Source organism: Engraulis encrasicolus, chromosome 16 (genome assembly GCF_034702125.1).
Source record: "Engraulis encrasicolus isolate BLACKSEA-1 chromosome 16, IST_EnEncr_1.0, whole genome shotgun sequence".
Taxonomy (NCBI): Eukaryota; Metazoa; Chordata; class Actinopteri; order Clupeiformes; family Engraulidae; genus Engraulis; species Engraulis encrasicolus.
Genome location: NC_085872.1, coordinates 28,329,392 through 28,347,593, shown reverse-complemented (window position 1 = coordinate 28,347,593; position 18,202 = coordinate 28,329,392). Strand labels below are relative to the sequence as shown.

At 43.3% G+C, this 18,202-nt stretch overlaps 1 protein-coding gene across 4 annotated transcripts; it reads left to right on the top strand.

Moving 5' to 3' along the window:
- Positions 1–239: 239 nt before the first annotated feature.
- Positions 240–18,190, top strand: ubtfl (upstream binding transcription factor, like). 4 transcript variants are annotated; one of them, XM_063219256.1, is made up of 20 exons: positions 240–428; positions 2,974–3,069; positions 3,163–3,344; positions 4,111–4,194; positions 5,066–5,221; positions 5,326–5,390; positions 6,175–6,295; positions 6,558–6,668; positions 10,822–10,949; positions 11,211–11,352; positions 11,621–11,662; positions 11,868–11,981; positions 12,171–12,329; positions 12,598–12,726; positions 13,241–13,326; positions 13,770–13,959; positions 15,602–15,649; positions 16,214–16,279; positions 16,966–17,082; positions 17,355–18,190. In XM_063219256.1, the coding sequence occupies exons 2-20, from the start codon at positions 3,012–3,014 to the stop codon at positions 17,535–17,537; spliced, it is 2,181 nt and encodes a 726-aa protein (XP_063075326.1). In that variant the 5' UTR covers positions 240–428; positions 2,974–3,011; the 3' UTR covers positions 17,538–18,190. The 4 variants fall into 4 exon arrangements, with proteins under 4 accessions (XP_063075326.1, XP_063075323.1, XP_063075327.1 ...); XM_063219253.1 differs by having other exon boundaries at positions 245–428; positions 16,214–16,345; XM_063219257.1 differs by having other exon boundaries at positions 246–428; positions 16,214–16,345; positions 17,436–18,190.
- The last annotated feature ends 12 nt before the right edge of the window (positions 18,191–18,202 follow it).

Genomic DNA, 18,202 nt, shown 5'->3' with positions numbered 1-18,202 from the left:
CTCGTGCTAAATTAAAATATGTGTTGTGTTGTCATAAGGCCACGTTTGTGCACCTGAATAACTCAAGCTGTGGGTTAGAGCTTCCTCGCGAAATTCCAAATTTCGGAATAATAAAACAGTGAATCAATCAACAAGTAATGCTTGTGAACAAAGTAGTAGTTCTACACATTATTATTGTAGTCTTTCAGTTAAGTTTCATTGTGGTTTCTTTGTCTCTCAATTTTTCTCGCTTGTTTTCCTTCTGAGTTCCTCCCCCTGCGGCGCTGGGCGGAGTTTCATACCGAACCAGACGCTTCTTTTGTCGGATCTGTTTCGACCTGACTCCCCGGGGTTTACCGCTGAAAAATAGGAACTTTAACATAACCAAAATAATCAACTCGATTATATCACAATTGTTAAGGGCTGTCAGCGCCGAACTGACGAAAAAGGTGAGTGGTATAATTATTTTTGACGTCGATCCAAGCATTTTCCCTATCGTTCGTCCCCGAGCCTTTGTAACACTCATGGCGGCTCTGCAGTGAGAGCTTTGGGGCGAGGGAAGGCAGAGACACCCGCTCACGTCCTCATATTTATTTTGCAGCCGTTGTTGCAATAATGTCAAAACGTAGTAGTCTCAGCGGTGTGAAAATAAATGTTATTTCTCCTCATTTTATATTTTCCTCATCATATTTTTATATACATTTTTTACTATTTGTCAATATATTGCAATGTTTGGATGCACGTGCTCTGAAGAGGCTTTGAATGATTGTACACCTAATTGAGGGATTAAGATATTCCGATCACAAACAACAACCTTAACAAATATTTTCGAGGTTGAACAGTGCGACCGTGTCACCCTACGAGGTATCTGCTTAGCTCTGATCGTGCCAGCGGAAACTGCGTGCTGACTCCTGCCGGAATGAGGGCGCCATTACGGGGGCTGTGCGCAGACAACAGCCGCTACTGCGCTACGTTCCCATGATCAAAATAGCAACCACTGCTGGTGGTAACCTCTTTGTCAAGCACTTGACTTGATGCATAGAGCAGCATACTGTGCATTCTCAATCGTGTACAATTTTCAACGATACTTCCTAAATCTTTGCGTGTTTATCAACACGTTTTGTTGCCCATTCCTCTTGCTGCATGCAATAAATAATGTTTGCAATCTTATTTGAAATAGCTGGCATGCTGTGCAACTGTTGAGTAAGTTCTGTACCAAGTCGACCTTGAGGGCGGGCGGGGATGACACTTTAACCGGGAAAAGCTGCGCCTCGCTCGGTTGCACAGCGACGCCACCGCTTGGGGGTGGCGGGCGGATAAGTAGCGTTACGTAGGCTGTCTCTGGAAACTGTTCCGCCAGTGTAGTCCTGGCTCGAGGTGTACAGCCCTACGTTAGGCTAGCTCTCGACTTAGCCACGCTTGTTTGCATACCAGCACAACTTTAAGCGGGCCACACTTTCGAACAAAAAAGGAAAAGGTTATCTTCATCGGCAAACGTTGATGGTATTATAAGACTCTTTTCAGATTATCACACACACAATTTCTAGAGTTGATGTTGATTTGCAATGTATGACAATCTCGAGGTGTTGGCCTAACCCTGCTAAGTTGTTCACTTTAGCATAGCTTAAATAATTGTCATGTCTGATTTCTTGCTCAGTCGTCTAGAAAAGACTAGGCTACTTTAAATGTGCAATATTTGTATTGTTGTTATGCACGAGGGATGATTCTCACCATATCATCGCCAAATGCCACTCGAACAACCACTAAACTTAAGTTCAGCATTAGCTTAGTTAGCCAACTAGCCTTAATCGGAATGTAGGTCAGAGAGCATGCCAACTTAACGAAAACGGCTGTGTGCAGTATGTTGGAGTGCTGTTTACCTCACCACGTCCCTACTGCCACACTATAGTCGCACTATCTTAAATAATCTACTGAAAAGACTCGTTATTATGTTCTGTTTATCGTCTGTAAAGCATCACCACCAGGTAGCTAATAGCCACTGTTTGCTAGCTCTTTCGATAATACAGCTGCTTTTCGGTCCCCATGTGGAAGCAAGGCCATCTTAATTTTGCTCCTGTTACAATCAAACGGAGATTCCAAGTATCTAGCTGCCAGACCAACCTCACCTGTTTCGTGCAAGCATATTCAGTTGGTTGTAAAGAATCTACTTTGACCTAGCCTGGTAAGCGGTCGTGAATGTCACTGCTACCAAAGCGCAACTTCAGTCGGAAATAGTTCACACACACGTAGCCTATGGGCCTACCGGTAGTTAATACGTTACCGATGGGCTACGCATTGACTCCCTGACAATCATGTAAGTGATTATTTTAAGATTATCTGAAGTTACGTGACTATGAGGAAAAATACAAGGTTGCAGACGTTTAGGCTACATACTCTCACCATGTCATCATCCCCGGATGGATGTTGTCTATGTCAACAACAAACCGACACCGGCTTGGTCAGTGCTGCCTGTCTACAGTCGACAGCGGTCGGAGAACTGTCACGTGCGCTTTATCATGTCCATGCTACAACACCCGTCTACAAGTCGCCCAGGTAGTAGCAAGCTGTATAATTAAGCGGCGTTGGCTTTCCATTTTCCTTATCTCAAGGAATTGCTAGCAAAGACGTTTGTTTCATCGTGGCGGTCCGACCACATCGCACTGATGCGATACATCTCGTTGGGAGGGGAATGGAGATGCATAGGCGGAGTCGAGGGTTGGATCTGGTCAATGTCCTTTGTGGAATTTTTGTATCCCATCAGCGCAAATTGAGTAACCATTTGTTGGCTTTTCACTGGCACCGGTCAAATACTAGATGAATAGACCCGTTAAATACGTTTCTGTACAGCTATTTCAAGTTGAAGTATGACACGTCTGGTGTCCTTAATGTCTATAAAATGAATACTACTTCTATTTGATATTTGAGTTTCAGTGATGACACTGCAGCATGGTATGTGACTGACCTCTGATTGTGCTTTTGTATGTTGTTTTTCAGGGCTGTGTCCATTTGGAACTGCCCAGTAAGTCTTCATCATGAATGGCAGCACAAGTGTCTCTGCCACCCAGACTGTAAGAATGAAGACCGAAGCAGGTGAGGCATTGTCCTTTACCACCAAACATTAAGCAACAGCATGCACACGATCCATGAAGAATCATACCGAGAGCCTTCCCCTTTTTGTTGCAGTGGATGATCTGTGGAGAAAGGAAGACTGCCTGACTTTACTGGAGAGGATCCGAAGCATCCTGCCTGATGCAGACTCCATGAAGTACAAGACCACAGAGTCTCACTTTGACTGGGAGAAAGTGGCTTTTTCCAGTTACTCGGGAGACATATGCAAACAGAAATGGCAGAAGCTGTCCTGTGAGGTAATAAGTGGCTACAATACTGAAGTGACCCTGTCAGGGAGGCATACATTTCTGTATCAAACTCCAGGCATCCATCAAATAAAGTAGGATAGCGATGTAATTACTTTGTCATAGGTTTTTTCTTTTGAGCCGATTTCAGGACGTACGGTTCAGGGCTCTAAATTAACTTTTTTCATCACCAGCCAAAATGGCCAGTAGATGTTAATTTTACTACCCAATCACATACTGAATAATGGGTAAAAGTGGCTAGTAATCTGTCTTTTCTACCAGCCAAACTGAATTTTCACCAGCATTTGGCTAGTTGGCTGGTGTTAATTTAGAGCCCTGATACGGTTTTAGTTACAGTTAAGTAGTTTCCTAATTACTGAGAGTTTTTGGACATTTGATGACACCAATGACACAAGTCATTCGGTGTGATCTACCCCCTCCCTGGTAAACAGTTGCGTCCTTGTTGGCAACTGGGCATGGAGATTTGGCATGCCAAATATTTGCAGCAATTTTAAGCAAAAGAGCAATAGCCAATCAAAAGAAATGGTCACGGTGGAAGCACTTTCAACATGACCGGTTGATATTATGGCTAAGTGTGCTATATGTGGGCGTGTGTCACAAATGGAGCTGAATGAATATGTAAAAAATACTGTACTTACAGTAGTCACATATGTGTTTAATGCTAATTGTGTTCCAAGAGTTATTTTCTCTCATGTCTTCTAGCATCTCAAGCAAGTGTTTGAAAATGTTTAAGTTCACATGGCCTATCTTCTTTTAGGTGCGGAAATATAGGACCATGACTGAGCTCATTGTGGATGCCATTGAGTATGTAAAGAACCCATACAAAGGAAAGAAACTGAAGGTATGTGTTAATCAGCCATTGCATTTTGACTCGATTTTTGTTTGGAAGGTTACAGTTTACCTAATACCCGGGCACCAGTTTCGATTCCAATCTTGAGGTCATCTGCATATCCTACCCTTTTCTGTCACGTATTGCCAAGCTCTACTGTCCCATCTGATTTCAGGCTAAAAACCTGTAGCCACATATGATCTTTATATATATTCATTCATCACACAGGTTTTTTGTATACTACCGGTATGTTTTTTTATGTGCACAACATCCTAGATGTAGAGTGAGGTACTTTTATTTATCCTGAAGGAAAAGGTGTCTCTCAGCTTAAATACATGCAAAAGTACACAAACGCCCAATACACATTATTGCACATTGCAGTAAACGTATGGCACACACTTGAGTGCAATCAGCCCTTCAGCAGTGCACACAGCCCAGCAGCAGTGATTGAATGTGAAAAGTTTGGCGTAGTAGCCAACATTGTCCAAAAGGCAAAGCAATACGTCCACTATCCAGGTGATGAGGTTCAGAGGAAGAGCCAGGGTCAAGCATCCATACATTGGCAGGCATAGAGAGAGACAGAGGTGATTACACTATATGAGGACTCCTTCACACGTACGCATGCACACACACAAACACATAAGGTAGTATGTCGGGGTAGGGTAGCGTGTTGTACACAATAAAAAAGTTCTTGTTCTGTGGTAGGAGATGCTCACTGCAGTAAAAGGAAGTTGAAAATGTGAACTTTGATGAGATGTAGTGGGCAGTCCTAGGTAGTGCTTGGTGGAGCAGTATGTTGTGTGAAGTTATGTAGTTGGTGTTTTTGATCCTTGCAGAAATGTGGTGACAAAATAAGTATGGATGTCCTTCCTCTCACTTTTAGACGCATCCAGACTTCCCGAAGAAGCCTTTAACGCCATACTTTCGTTTCTTTATGGAGAAACGAGCAAAGTACGCCAAAATTCACCCAGAGATGAGTAATCTAGATCTCACCAAGATATTATCTAAGAAGTACAAAGAACTCCCAGAGAAGAAGAAGGTGAGAGAGCTGAACAAATTACTCAAGAATATAGTTCATTTCAGTTATGGAGTGACATGTTCTATCACTATAGGATGTCTAAAATCTCTTTCTTTTCTTCATAGCTGAAATACATTCAAGAGTTCCAGAGAGAGAAGGAGTCTTTTGAAAAGAACATGGCAAGATTTAAGTAAGTTTAACTCGTTTAAAAGCTTATTCCGTAGTATGGAGACATAAGCTCCACTGTATGGAGACATGGAGGACAATGAAACTGAAACACCTGTCGTTTTAGTATCTGAAGTTTCATGGCTAAAGGGAACCAGCCAAGTGGCCGATCTTCATTAATTGGACATTGCTCCAGTAAGATTGTGATGGTTCAATTAGCAGGGTAAGAGCACAGTTTTGCTCGAAATATTGCAATGCACACAACCACATTATGGGTGACATATTAGAGTTCAAAAGAGGACAAACTGTTGGTGCACTTCTTGCTGGCGCATCTGTGACCAAGACAGCAAGTCTTTGTGATGTATCAAGAGCCAGGGTATCAAGGGTAATCTGTCAGCATACCACCAAGAAGGACAAACCTCATCCAACAGGATTAAGTGTGGATACAAGAGGAACCTGTCTGAAAGAGATGTTAGGATGCTAATCCAGACTATATCCAATACAATGTAAAACCACAGCTGCCCAAATCGCGTCAAAATTAAATGTGCACATCAACTCTCCGGTTTCTACTAGAACTGTTCGTTGGGAGTGCTACACTGGCCGGGCTGCTATTGCCAAACCTGTCTAAAACCAGGAGTTTCAGCTTTATTGTCTAATATCCCTGTAAGCTATGTTTCATGCCACACCTTTTCAGTGGGTTTTCCCCCTTTGGTATCATTTTGTTTTGTTGACTTGGAGGCTGTTGATTTCTTATGTCAGATGAACATTAAAGGCTGCATTCAACTGACCTTACTGCTCCGTAATTTTAGGGAAGACCACCCTGAATTGATAGAAGAGAGAAAGAAATCAGATCTCCCTGAGAAACCTAAGACTCCCCAACAACTGTGGTATAACCATGAGAAGAAAACTTACATGAAGCTCCACCCAGATGTAAGTGACTTACTATGCTGAGTTCTTTAGAGCATGACAGTGTTAAGCTACATGTAACTACACACTACACACACACACACACACACACACATTCAATATGGTGTAAGAGTTGATCTTTTGACCCAATTCATTCTTTCTGTTGGCAAAGTAACAGACGTGAGACATGCATACGTACATCTACTAAAAGCATACCAGAAGCACTATTCTGTACACAATTTTGTGGGTGTTTGTTTATTTTGCCTTTTGTTGTTGTCCATCCAAGGTTAGCCAGAAGGAACTGAAGGAGGCTCTGCGGCGACAGTGGTCTCAGCTGTCAGACAAGAAGCGACTGAAGTGGATCAGCAAAGCCCTGGAGCTGCAGAAGGACTATGAGGTACAACTGAGTTCATTTTACTTCTTATAAACGGTTATTAACTCAAGAGATGTTCACAATGCCCATTTTACTTTTTTATAAACGGTTGCTGATGTTTACAGAAACTCAAGAGTGAGGTTCACAATGCCCCTTGTCTCTGTCTTGCAACACACAAAAGTGCTCAGCATTAAAATAATATCTCACACAACTCAAACCTTTGGTTCTTCTTACCCCGTTGTAACTTGTGTTGACCTGATCTTGCTTTTCATCAGTAAGATTGAGCCAGATGCTTCTAGATCCTAGACGTTTTTAAACACAGAGTTCAGTCCTCTCTGTTTGTTCCATTAGGAGTAGTGCTGTACATACACATGAACAAGTGAGCTGACTCACACTAAGAGTACACATACCCATCCACAGCAAAGCTGTGGGATCTTTCAGAATATTAGGGGATTGGACCAGTACCCTAAAATAACCTGACCGATTCCTTGACCAGCAATACCCTTTGTGTATGATCTTGGTAATTATGTTAATATACTGGTAGGGTCGGGTAGATATTTTACACACCCCAACTCCGGTGAAGTTGGGACGTTTGGTAAACAGTGAATAAAATCAAAATGCTATCATTTTCAAAACATTCAATCTATTCATTAGATGGAGAATAGTGAAAAGACAACATATTAAGTGTTAAAACCGAGAAAAAATATTGTTTTGGGGGACATATGTACTCATTTCTAATTTGATAAATCCAACACGTCTCAAAAGAGTTGGGACGGGGACAATAAATGGCAGCAAATATCGAGGAAGACTAAAAACAAAACAAAAGACAACACTTAACAGTTAAATACATTAACTGATGAGATGATTTTATATAAAAAACAGTGTTAATTCCTATCTTGGACATGATTTCACCAGCTTAAATGGTGGGTGTATTCCTTGTCATGTTTTGCAATGTTTTCCTTTCTGTAGTGCTTACAGTGTGACAGGTCTTGACTCTTGACCAAAAGCCCACCATTTTATCACCTGCTGGTCCTTATGATGGAGCCAAACTGTTAAAACATAGTAGAGAATGCAATTTGATAGGCCTGGGCAAAAAATCGATGTGATTTTAAAATCGAGTTTGAACGTCAAATCGATTTGTTTTTTGAGAAATCGCGTTATATACGATTTTTTTTTTTTTTTTTAATCATCTGTCAGTTTATGTATCCAAGCGCACAGCGCATTGCATTACGTTCGCCACTTGGCGAAGACGTAGGTCTAGCCTATAGTGCATTCTCTGTGTCTCCTCCCCCATTACATGCACAAACAAACGTGGTGAGTGAAATGGTTTGACAGAAATATAGTGAAAAAGGTGACACTACCTCCTATCATTTTGCCAATGATGAATAGGCCTACCAAACAACCTACCACTTTGTAAATTGTGAATGACAGTGTTGCCGTTACATAAGCTGTACGTCGTAGCAGCCGGACTACAGGCATGTTTCAATATTTGAAACGAAAACATCTCGCGGAGAAAATGGTAAACAGACTACTCTACCCCTACCACAAGAGTGGAGCAAGGTGGAACGCAATCACGGATGCAATTAGCCTAGAACTACCTACTACGATATGCTTCCAATTTATTCGGCAGAGAAGAGAGGTTTTCAACATATGCTTAAAGTTTTGGATGTGCTGCTTCCTCGCCTGTATGATCTTAACCAACATATGTGAGTTGAAAGCAATCTCTCTCCCTCCCTCTCTCTCTCGCTCTCTCGCTCTCTCTCTCTCTCACACACACACACACCCAAGCAACCGGAGCACTCTGTCTCTCGCGCGCTCTCTCTCTCCCCCTCTCTCTAAAAGCCATTCTCGGACGGGACTAGTTAGGAGACTTGTGGCAAAGTAACCGCGTCTGAAGAACGCGCCATGTCAGTAAAGATAGCGGCGATATCAGTAAACTTCGCCGAGAGTTTTACCACCTGTTGCAGTCTGGAGAAATTACCAGCTGTAAAACTTGTTCTAATCCTGTGCGAATGCGCTGATGTCTGATTAAATGCATGAAACGCGATGTCTAATCTACTCAGGCTTGCAAACGTTACCGTCTTGAAGTAAGCATTGTTTTAGGGTGTTGCTCCAAAATGTTTTCGCTGTGTTAACGCAGCAGTGTTCAGATGCATCGACATGTATTCAGACGACGCATTACTATGGGCTCTGATGGGAAACCAGCAGGCAATTGCTAAATTTGTTCATCTGGGACAAGAGCCTCCATACATCTGTACTATAATGCACCATTAATATATTGTGGGGATGGATGGCACGTGACGACAGATCTCAACAGTGCCTGAGGGTTTACCCCTCACATTTTTTGTTCTTTCTCTGAGATGTTTCAAAGTAATCTCAATTGGTCATTTCTATTAGCAATGTTCTGAGATGAAATTACATTAGGCTATTTTGGCCTGGCGTTCCCAAACTTTACTATGAGCCCTCCACATACAGGTAGATACAGCCAAGCCCCCCCTGACATAGGACGTGCCACACTATTTTTTTCTGTGCACCCAGTCTCACACCTTGATAAAGTTTGTGTATTCCTAAGACAATTCAGGTACTACAGAAAGCACAATACATAAATATTGTAAAGAAAAAAAATATTCCTTTGGGATTTAAGCCTATTTTTGGTTTATTTTGGCTACTTAGGTCATTCAATTAATTTTGCTATATTTTCCCTGCCAATCTGCCACGGCCCCCCTGGCATCCTCTCACGGCCCCCCAGGCGTCCCCAGGCCCCACTTTGAAAACCCCTGCTATAGGCTACCCCATGTCCATATAAACTGGTCCAGTCTGAGTAGGCTTCACTCATACACACCAGAGGCACCGCCACACAAACAGAGCCTACTTCTCAATCTCTCTGTCAATCTCTCTGTCAATCTCTCTCTCTCTCTCTCTCTCTCTCTCTCTCTCTCTCTCTCTCTCTCTCTCTCTCTCTCTCTCTCTCTCTCTCTCTCTCTCTCTCTCTCACACACACACACACACCACGTTGGGGCCTAGAGAGCTCAACAAGTTTTGTTTTTTGTTTTTTTTGGGGGGGGGGGGTATTGAATCGAATCGTGAATCGTGAATCGAGTTTGGTAATGAAAAAATCTAGATTTTTTTTTCAGGGTGAATCGCCCAGCCCTACAATTTGACCTTACTATGTGGCAGTAATCGAAGATCTCCCTTCAAAATATAATGCATGAGTGGCTTTTCATGCTGTTTAAAACCCATTTATACCATTCAGCACTGTATTTAACTCTACAGATGAGTGAGAACATCTTAACCAATGCACTACTGCATCCGCATGCCATCATGGAGGCTGACTTTTGAAGTTAGCACTAACACAAGTTGGATGGTCCATTTTCACTGTAGCACAGGATGTGCAATGCTCTATTATTGTCAAAAATAATGGACTTCTACAACTTCTGCTGACTTCTGTAAGCAAAGGACAGTTTCCCATGTCTTCTGGGTCTATTTCAAGTCAGCTCAAGTGCTTAGGAGAATGTTACACCCCTGTATCATTTGCACGCATTAAGCATCCTTAATATGGTCAATTTTCAATAGCTCTAATTCCTGGAGTGCTAGAGTGAGACTACAGTCAATATATATTTCATGATGTCATGAACCTATACAATGATTTTAATAACAAAAATATAATATACACTCAATCGTGGTAAATCAAAGGGAATTCAAAAATGTATGTAATAACTATGGTAATTATTCCCTTTGCATCTTTAATTCTGAGTGACTCAGCCTCTCTGTGATGATCTTATACCTGGACACCTATATTGTCCATCAGTACAATTAATTTTGAAATGTTCTTCTTTGTTGTTTTATCTTATTTGGATGTTTACTAAATTTCACTGATCCCCGTCCCAACTTATTTGAGACGTGTTGGATTTATCAAATTAGAAATGAGTACATATGTCCCCCAAAACAATATTTTTTCCCGGTTTTAACACTTAATATGTTGTCTTTTCACTATTCTCCATCTAATGAATAGATTGAATGTTTTGAAAATGATAGCATTTTGATTTTATTCACTGTTTACCAAACGTCCCAACTTAACCGGAGTTGGGGTTTGTACTTAAGGCTGTTTGTGTTACATCTCGGGTTCTGTAGGCCGTTGTCTAAGTTCCTATGCCTTGGGCCCTTGTGTATGTTGCAGGACAGTATGAGGGCGTACATGGAGGCCCACCCAGACTCAAATTCAGATGAGCACCACAAGTCCGTCCTGACCAAAGCTGAGCGGCAACTCAAGGATAAATTTGACGGCCGGCCCACCAAACCTCCACCGTAAGTGTCATCTCTCCGACTACCTTGCCACTACTAGTACTAGTACAACTACTAGTAGTCTGAAGCCGAAGTGATGTCCTTAAGAAAAATGTTGTCATAAATGTTAAATGACTATATGTTACAAAAATGCTAGCTTTTTTTAGTTCAGAACTTAAAGTAGCCGTTTGAGACTTCAGATGATTCATCAGTATTTGTATCTTTTTTTGACTTTGCACACATGACATGACATGACATGCTTGCTTGTGTCTCTTGCTGTGTCAGTAATGGCTACTCGCTATACTGTGCTGAGCTGATGGTGAACATGAAGGATGTGCCGAGTACAGAGCGCATGGTGCTGTGCAGTAAGCAGTGGAAGATGATGACGCAGAAGGAGAAGGACATGTTCCAGAAACGCTGTGAACAGGTCAGATCATGGGGAAACACTGACCAAATGATGGAGTTACTACTAGAGATGTTTCACTTTATGTCTGGATGTGTTACTGGTACTTTGGTTTTTAAAAAAATGATAAATACGCTTTTCGTTTAGTGGCATTTCATGCTGTAATGAAATAAAATTCACCCATCTCCGATAATCTTCCACTTCAAGCGTCTTAGTGTTGCAGTGGCATTTGCAAAACATCTTTTTTTTAAATTGAGTTTAATCAACAATTCTGTTTTGTTTTCATCTTCAGAAAAAGAAGCAGTACGAAATCGATCTCCAGCGTTTTCTGGAGGTATGTGTGCACGTCCGTGACTATACATAAAAAATCTAAACATTGTATTTGGTGCATGCTTTCTTTCTTTCTGCATTTCTTTCTCTTTTTTTCTGCATTTCAATCTTTCTCAATATTTATTTCAATCTTTCTGTGTGTTCTAATCTATCGTCCCTCCGATGCCTTGCCGTGAACCATATGCATATGTATGTGTGCCCACCCATAGAGCCTGCCAGAGGAGGAGAGGGATCGGGTGCTGGGCGAGGAGAAGCTTCCGGGCAACAAGCTGGGCTTGAACAGCACCAACAGCCCACTCAGGGCCAAGTCTCCCTCTGCGAAGGTAGGCATCTATAACTCTGCATGATCACGGCGGGAAGAAAATAACATGTTTTTATGCCAATTCAGTGTGACGTTTGAACGGTGTTACTAACACAGACACACAACAAATACTACTAAAGACCTTTTCCCTTCCCAGTCTGTACTGTGATTATGATTATTTTTTTCGGTTTTGTTTTTCTACTTTTTTCAGGAACGGTGTAGAGATCCAGAGTTGGATCACTGGGTACAGGGTGTTGCCGTAAAAGACAAAAAAGGCAACAAAAGCAAAACGCGGCTCCCTGAAACGCCAAAAACGGCAGAGGAGATGTGGCAACAGAGTGTGATTGGTGATTACTTGGCCAAGTACAGGGTAAGGATGCAAGATGATGTGGTGGTTTATGTCCATGGCTGGCAGCACTTTAAATGGGTAGTAACCATCATGTCAAAAAGGAGTATGAGCGTTTGAAACAATTGTTTTAATATCACAGTCCGGCCCATGTATAGTGTCAGTTTGTTGGTTGTTGTAGCAATCTGAGGTTCTAGTGTCTTCCTTGTGTCCAATGTGTCTTGTTTTCAAGGAAGTGTTAAACTGTGCAGTCCATATGAGAATAGCTTGTGTTTTCTTCTCATTGATGCAGAGTGACCGTAAAAAGGCACAGAATGCCATGGAAGCTGCCTGGAAGGCCATGGAAAAGAAAGAGAAGATCCCCTGGATCAAAAAAGCAGCCGAGGACCAGAAGCGATACGAGGTTCAGTACCGGACCGTGGTCAGTGATGTTTTGACCACTGTCTTTCACCTGTGATAAAGAAACGTTGCAACGTTGGTCCCTTCCCCTGACAGGTCCTTCATCCCTACTGTTGCCCTGTCATGCATTTGAGTAGTACCAAGCTTGTTTGGCCAGGATCTGTTGCTGGTAGTCCACTTTTCCCCCCAACATGCTTTTTCTAAACTGTGCAAATTATGACTTGATGGAGTTTCACCGTTTAGGTCGTGCATCAGCTGTGCCTCAAGGATTGTTGCGGCCATTACTTTCACTCATTTCTGCAGTATTTGTGAATGCCCGTTTCCTGGTCGTGACATGAAAAGTTCTAAGTGCGTAATTTAATTCAGGTTGCATGCCTATGCACTATACACAAATGTATGCACATTGGCCTTTTTATTCTTGGAGAGCCTGCAGCCTCGCAGCAAGCATACCGAGGGCCTTAATGAGTTTCTGTGTTTGTGCTGCAGTGAGTGAGTCATGTACAGGACTGTATGCACTGACCTTCTTTCTCCTGCAGAGAGAGCTGTTGGACGTGAGGACGCCACAGACAGGACAGGGGCAGCGGAAGCCCAAATTTGATGGCGAGCCGAAGAAACCGCCCGTGTGAGTAGAGTGCTTGTGTTGTCCAAGTGAAGTGGGAAGGTCAACAGGCATCCAATGCCTATGGCCTGTTTTCTGATTCAGCCTAACCCGGCTGACTGATGGAAACTGACACTGAAAACTCTTAGTTGCTGGCCCTGCCGTGGCCAACTGGTAGGGCACTCGTCTGCTATGCGGCCGACCCGGGTTCGATTCCCGGCCCGGGTCGTTTGCCGACCCCTCTCCGTCTCTCTCCCCATTCGCTTCCTGTCCACCTCTCAAACTGTCCTGTCAAAAAAAGTCGTAAGAGATCAAAAAAAAGTCCAGTATATAAAACAAAACTTTTAGTTGCTGAGGTTTCAACATACACAGTCAGTGTAGTTGGGGTACTTTGTTTTCCAACTACATTCTCCATCCTCTCCTAACGTTTCTTGGCCTACCGGTCTGTGCCCCACCCCTCCCATTAGGAGCGGCTACCAGATGTTCTCTCAAGAGCTACTGACCAGCGGCGAGCTGAACCACTTCAGCCTGAAGGAGCGCATGGTGGAGATCGGCAAGCGCTGGCACAAGCTGAGCCAGAGTCAGAAGGACAAGTACAAGAAGCAGGTGGAGGAGCAGCAGATGGAGTACAAGACAGAGCTGGAGGCCTGGGTCAAGGTAGGACATTAATCACAGTGTTGCCAGATATGTATGATCAAATCCCTCCCAAAAGGTTCTCAAAAACCGCCCAAATGCGCTAAATTCCGCCCAATTTCGCCCAACGGGCATTGGCACAGTTCTCAGTCGACCTGAATCAGGGGGTCAGGATTTGGCTGGTTAGCTTCGCCGATTAGCAAGGCACTTCCTTGTCGCCATTTTCACAAATTCGCATTTCCAACCCCACTTATGATTGGTGGGTGCGCGAGTTTAGTATTGGTCTATGTAGGTCTGTGGTTGGGCACCTTATAATATCTCCATTCATCCAATGCCCGTCTTCCATATAGCTTTCTGGTCAACCTCACAGCAGTCAGTAACGTGGCACGTAATTGGCTGAGTAAACTGTTGGCGGAAATGAGCTCCATGAAACTCCATGTTTGAAGCTGAAAAATTCGTTCAATTTTGGCTGAATTCACTTGCCTAGCACTCCCCATTGAAATGACTGGGGGCGGGACTTATTCACTCTCTCCAGTTCTTATACTACCTCCATAGACCTTGAAAGTCCCGGCCCTTAGTTCCGCATTTCACGGGACCTAAGCTGACCATCTAACAACATGGTTGCGAGTAAATATCTTCTGATCTCTGTCATGCGCTGGGCTACAAATATGCTGTTTAAGAGGCTAGATAAAGATTATTCATGCAGAAGTATCAATGTTTTGTTCCGAGGCCGTCTGCATGAGAAATGTGAAGAAACACAGGTTTCTAAAAAGTTTGGGGGTTTGTACGAAAAATTCAACAAAAATATCAGAAACAACATATATGGAGCTTGTGGCACAACTCGAAGGGGATCGAAATATCATTTTAATACCGCCATTGGATTACATGCTACGATTTTCGGCTAAAAACGCTGTTGAGGTCCCATGAAATCGGGGGAAGTGACGTCACTTTCAAGCTCTATGGCCTGAATGTGCCCTTCATGTGAGGCAGGTATCTTGGCGCTACATTCTCAGCTGCACTTTGGTGAGCATGTGATGGATGTCTCTGAGCACTGAGTTGTTACAATTCTAGGCTTTTTAAATGAACATTTACTTTAATGCTATTAACAGCTATTCAAGTACAAGTTCACGAGAGGCGCGTTCTAAAGTTGCAGTACCTCAGATGTCCATCGGGGGTGGCTCATTGAAGCAGGCGACAGGCTTCCATTTTACTGCACAAAAGTTTAAATGTTAGTGTTGAAATGAAAACGTTCCCAACCAGGCTATCTAATGGGTCTGGTGTGTTATGATGTGTATTGAGCACAATCAAAGCATTAGCTAACTCAATAAATATCCCAATATTTAAAACAAAATATTACAAATCTAACATTTCAGAAAAGTTAAGGGAAAATGATCTAGAGACTGAGTGGAGACATGGACCAGTCAACTTTTGTCCCAGCTGTACATAAATGTATGTAGTGACTGCATTTACAAGAAATCCCATTCTGTAAATATGTTTTAATAATGTTTCTTTCAATTCCCCCAAAACGAACTTTTTCCCTAAAAAAGTCTATGTAGTCTTACTAAATATGTAATAATATCCCTTTGTTGTGTCAAGCTGACCGAATGATTTTTAATATTCTATACAGATTGATGCACAGTGATGTTTGTATGTTTTTCTCTTTCAGTCCCTCTCTCCTCAGGAGCGTGCTGTGTATAAAGAGTTCTCCACCATGGTGAGTACTTGTGTGTGTGTGTGTGTGTGTGTGTGTGTGTGTGTGTGTGTGTGTGTGCGCTTTAGCTCTTAATCCTAACACACTATAATACACCCTTCAAGCTTACACACTTAACCCCCCCCCCCCCCTTACCCTGCTAAGAAAATAAAATAAAAAAGCCCTTTACACTGATCTGTCTCGACACAATGACAGAGTCGTTGTCCAGCTCCTCTCTAGGCTGTGCTCTGTCCTTGATTTACCACTAGCTGTGTGTGCGTGTGTGTGTGTGTGCGTGCGCGTGATGGGGGAGCTCCCTTACTGGTGATTTAACATCAAGTTGCAAAGCGCACTTTGGCTTTACTTGTTCTTGCTTTGGAATGGCTCTTAATGCGGCTGTAACTGAGCTAACTGTCCTCTCTGGAACAAGCTGTGTTTTCTTGGCTGCTCTTCGGGGCTACTAATCAGTGCTTTGAGCTTTGAAATGTGTTTTTTTTCTTTCCTTCTTCCTGGGTTGTTTTCTCCCTCCCCTCCCCTCTCTGTCCTTTTGTCCTGCATCTCCTACCCCTACCCTTCTCCGTCAATCAGAAACGACGGGCCACAGCCAAGCCGCGAGGTCCCGGAGCGAAAGTGCGCATTACCAAGGCGAAGGCGGTAGGTGCCAGAGCCACTGGAGTGGGGGCCGGGGGGGGCAAGCGTTCCATGGCGTACCGGGCCAAGGTAACGCCCACCCACACTGCACACTGCACAATGCACAATGCACACTGCACGCAACTCTTCTTCTGTCTCACGGTGCACACACTACCACATACACAGTTGACTGTACACTGATCTTTTGGTGCAAATAAGTTGAGTCACGCAACATCATAACAGTAGTGACTTCACAATGACAAACATATTTGAGGATATTTGGGCAGCACGTAGCAAGAGTGTATGTTTAGCGTTAATGTTAGGTTGAAGAGCGGTACATCTCACCGGTTGTATGGTTTGTAGAGCAAGATTGGAGTTATTGTCTTAAGTTTTTAAACGTGTGATTGAAGTGCAGTGCAGCCTCCTCAGTCTATCTATTTGTTTAAAATGTCAATGAGAAGTGAATTATGCCATATGAGGGATCTCCATTAGAAACCTCACACAACTATTTTTTCAACAGCATATTGTGTATGCTGGTTTCTTTGTGTGTGCGTGTGTTTGTCTTCAGGTGTGTGTGTGTGTGTGTGTGTGTGTGTGTGTGTGTGTGTGTGTGTGTGTGTGTGTGTGTGTGTGTGATAGTTTGAAAGCAATGGATTGTCAAATAATGTTTACGAACCCCGAGGAGAAAGCTGTGAATTTGTGCTCTGCAGCAGGACACATCCGAGTCCGATGAAGAGGACGAAAAGACGGACACGTCAGATTCAGAGGAGGATGACGACGAGTCGTCTGGCAGCACAGACAGTGACGAGGACGATGACGAGGATGAGGTGTGTATCGTTCCGGTTTCTCCCCCTTGGTCGGGATGAATGGAGTGTTATGTCTGACTTTTAGTCACTGAATGTGTACGAACCATGTTGTGAAAGATCTGAATTGATTAACAGGAATGTGAGTTGATTATGACAAATGTAACATCTATTAAGGTCGATAGGTTTATGTCTTAACTACTTTTCTCCTCACTTGTTTTTAAACGATTGGAGTTACTGCACCAAATGTAAAGGCACTCCAATCCTAACTCAGTTTTTCATCACCTATACAACAGTTACCCAGATGCACTTCTCAGGCAGGACATGCCAGTAATACGTCAGGTCTCGTAACACGAGGGGTCGTTTGTCCTCTGCAGAATGACGAGGATGACGACGACGAAGAGGACGACGACGAGGACCGGTCGGATGCCACCAGCAGCTCGTGCTCAGAGGACAGCAGTGACTCGGATTCGGACTGAACCCTGCTCCCCCTCCCGTGGCAGGGAGAGGGGCTAGTGCAGGACACACCCCTCCCCAACGGAGCCCCTTTAGTTGCTGCTGCCAGGCAATAGGGGGGCCAGCTGAGGCTGTGAGTCACATGGCAACCTGTGTTAGGAGTGTGGCTCTCTCTGTCCTCCGACCGCCACCGAGCCGGTAGCACAGGAGGAGATGAAACAGGAGGAGGTGGGCTTTTCGAGGGGTGGGGGAGAGCGACGATGTGCACCGTCCACACATCTCCCCCCAACCCAAGAGACTTGTAGTCAACTGGACAACCTTCTGTTGTTGTTTTTTTGTTTTCTTGTTTTGTTTTCCTTCTACAAGGAGCCGTGTTTCTCGTGTGTTGAATGCAATGTTTTCTATTGCCTTTATATAGGTGTTATGAAAAGCTATGTTGCTTGAATATTTTTCTAAATGTTGAAAGGAATGAATACAGGAGTTTTTTTGTGGTAAAGTTTGAATGCGTTGGTGCTGATGTGGGTGTTGGAGACGGACTGTAAAATGGAGACGAGACCAGCTGTCTGTGTACATCTTAACGAGATGTGAGGAAGAGGAGGGCTTTGTTCAGCAGCCCTTGTTTTGATCATTCTCTGGTCAGATCCTCCACAATAAATGCACTTTTTTCCCACTTGTATTCCCTTTGTCA

Coding starts and splice junctions, on each gene's coding strand:
- ubtfl (XM_063219253.1), top strand. CDS start 3,012: ATGAATGGCAGCACAAGTGTCTCTGCCACCCAGACTGTAAGAATGAAG. Junction 10,950..11,210: donor CGGCCCACCAAACCTCCACC/GTAAGTGTCATC, acceptor TTGCTGTGTCAG/TAATGGCTACTCGCTATACT. Junction 12,727..13,240: donor AGGTTCAGTACCGGACCGTG/GTCAGTGATGTT, acceptor TTTCTCCTGCAG/AGAGAGCTGTTGGACGTGAG.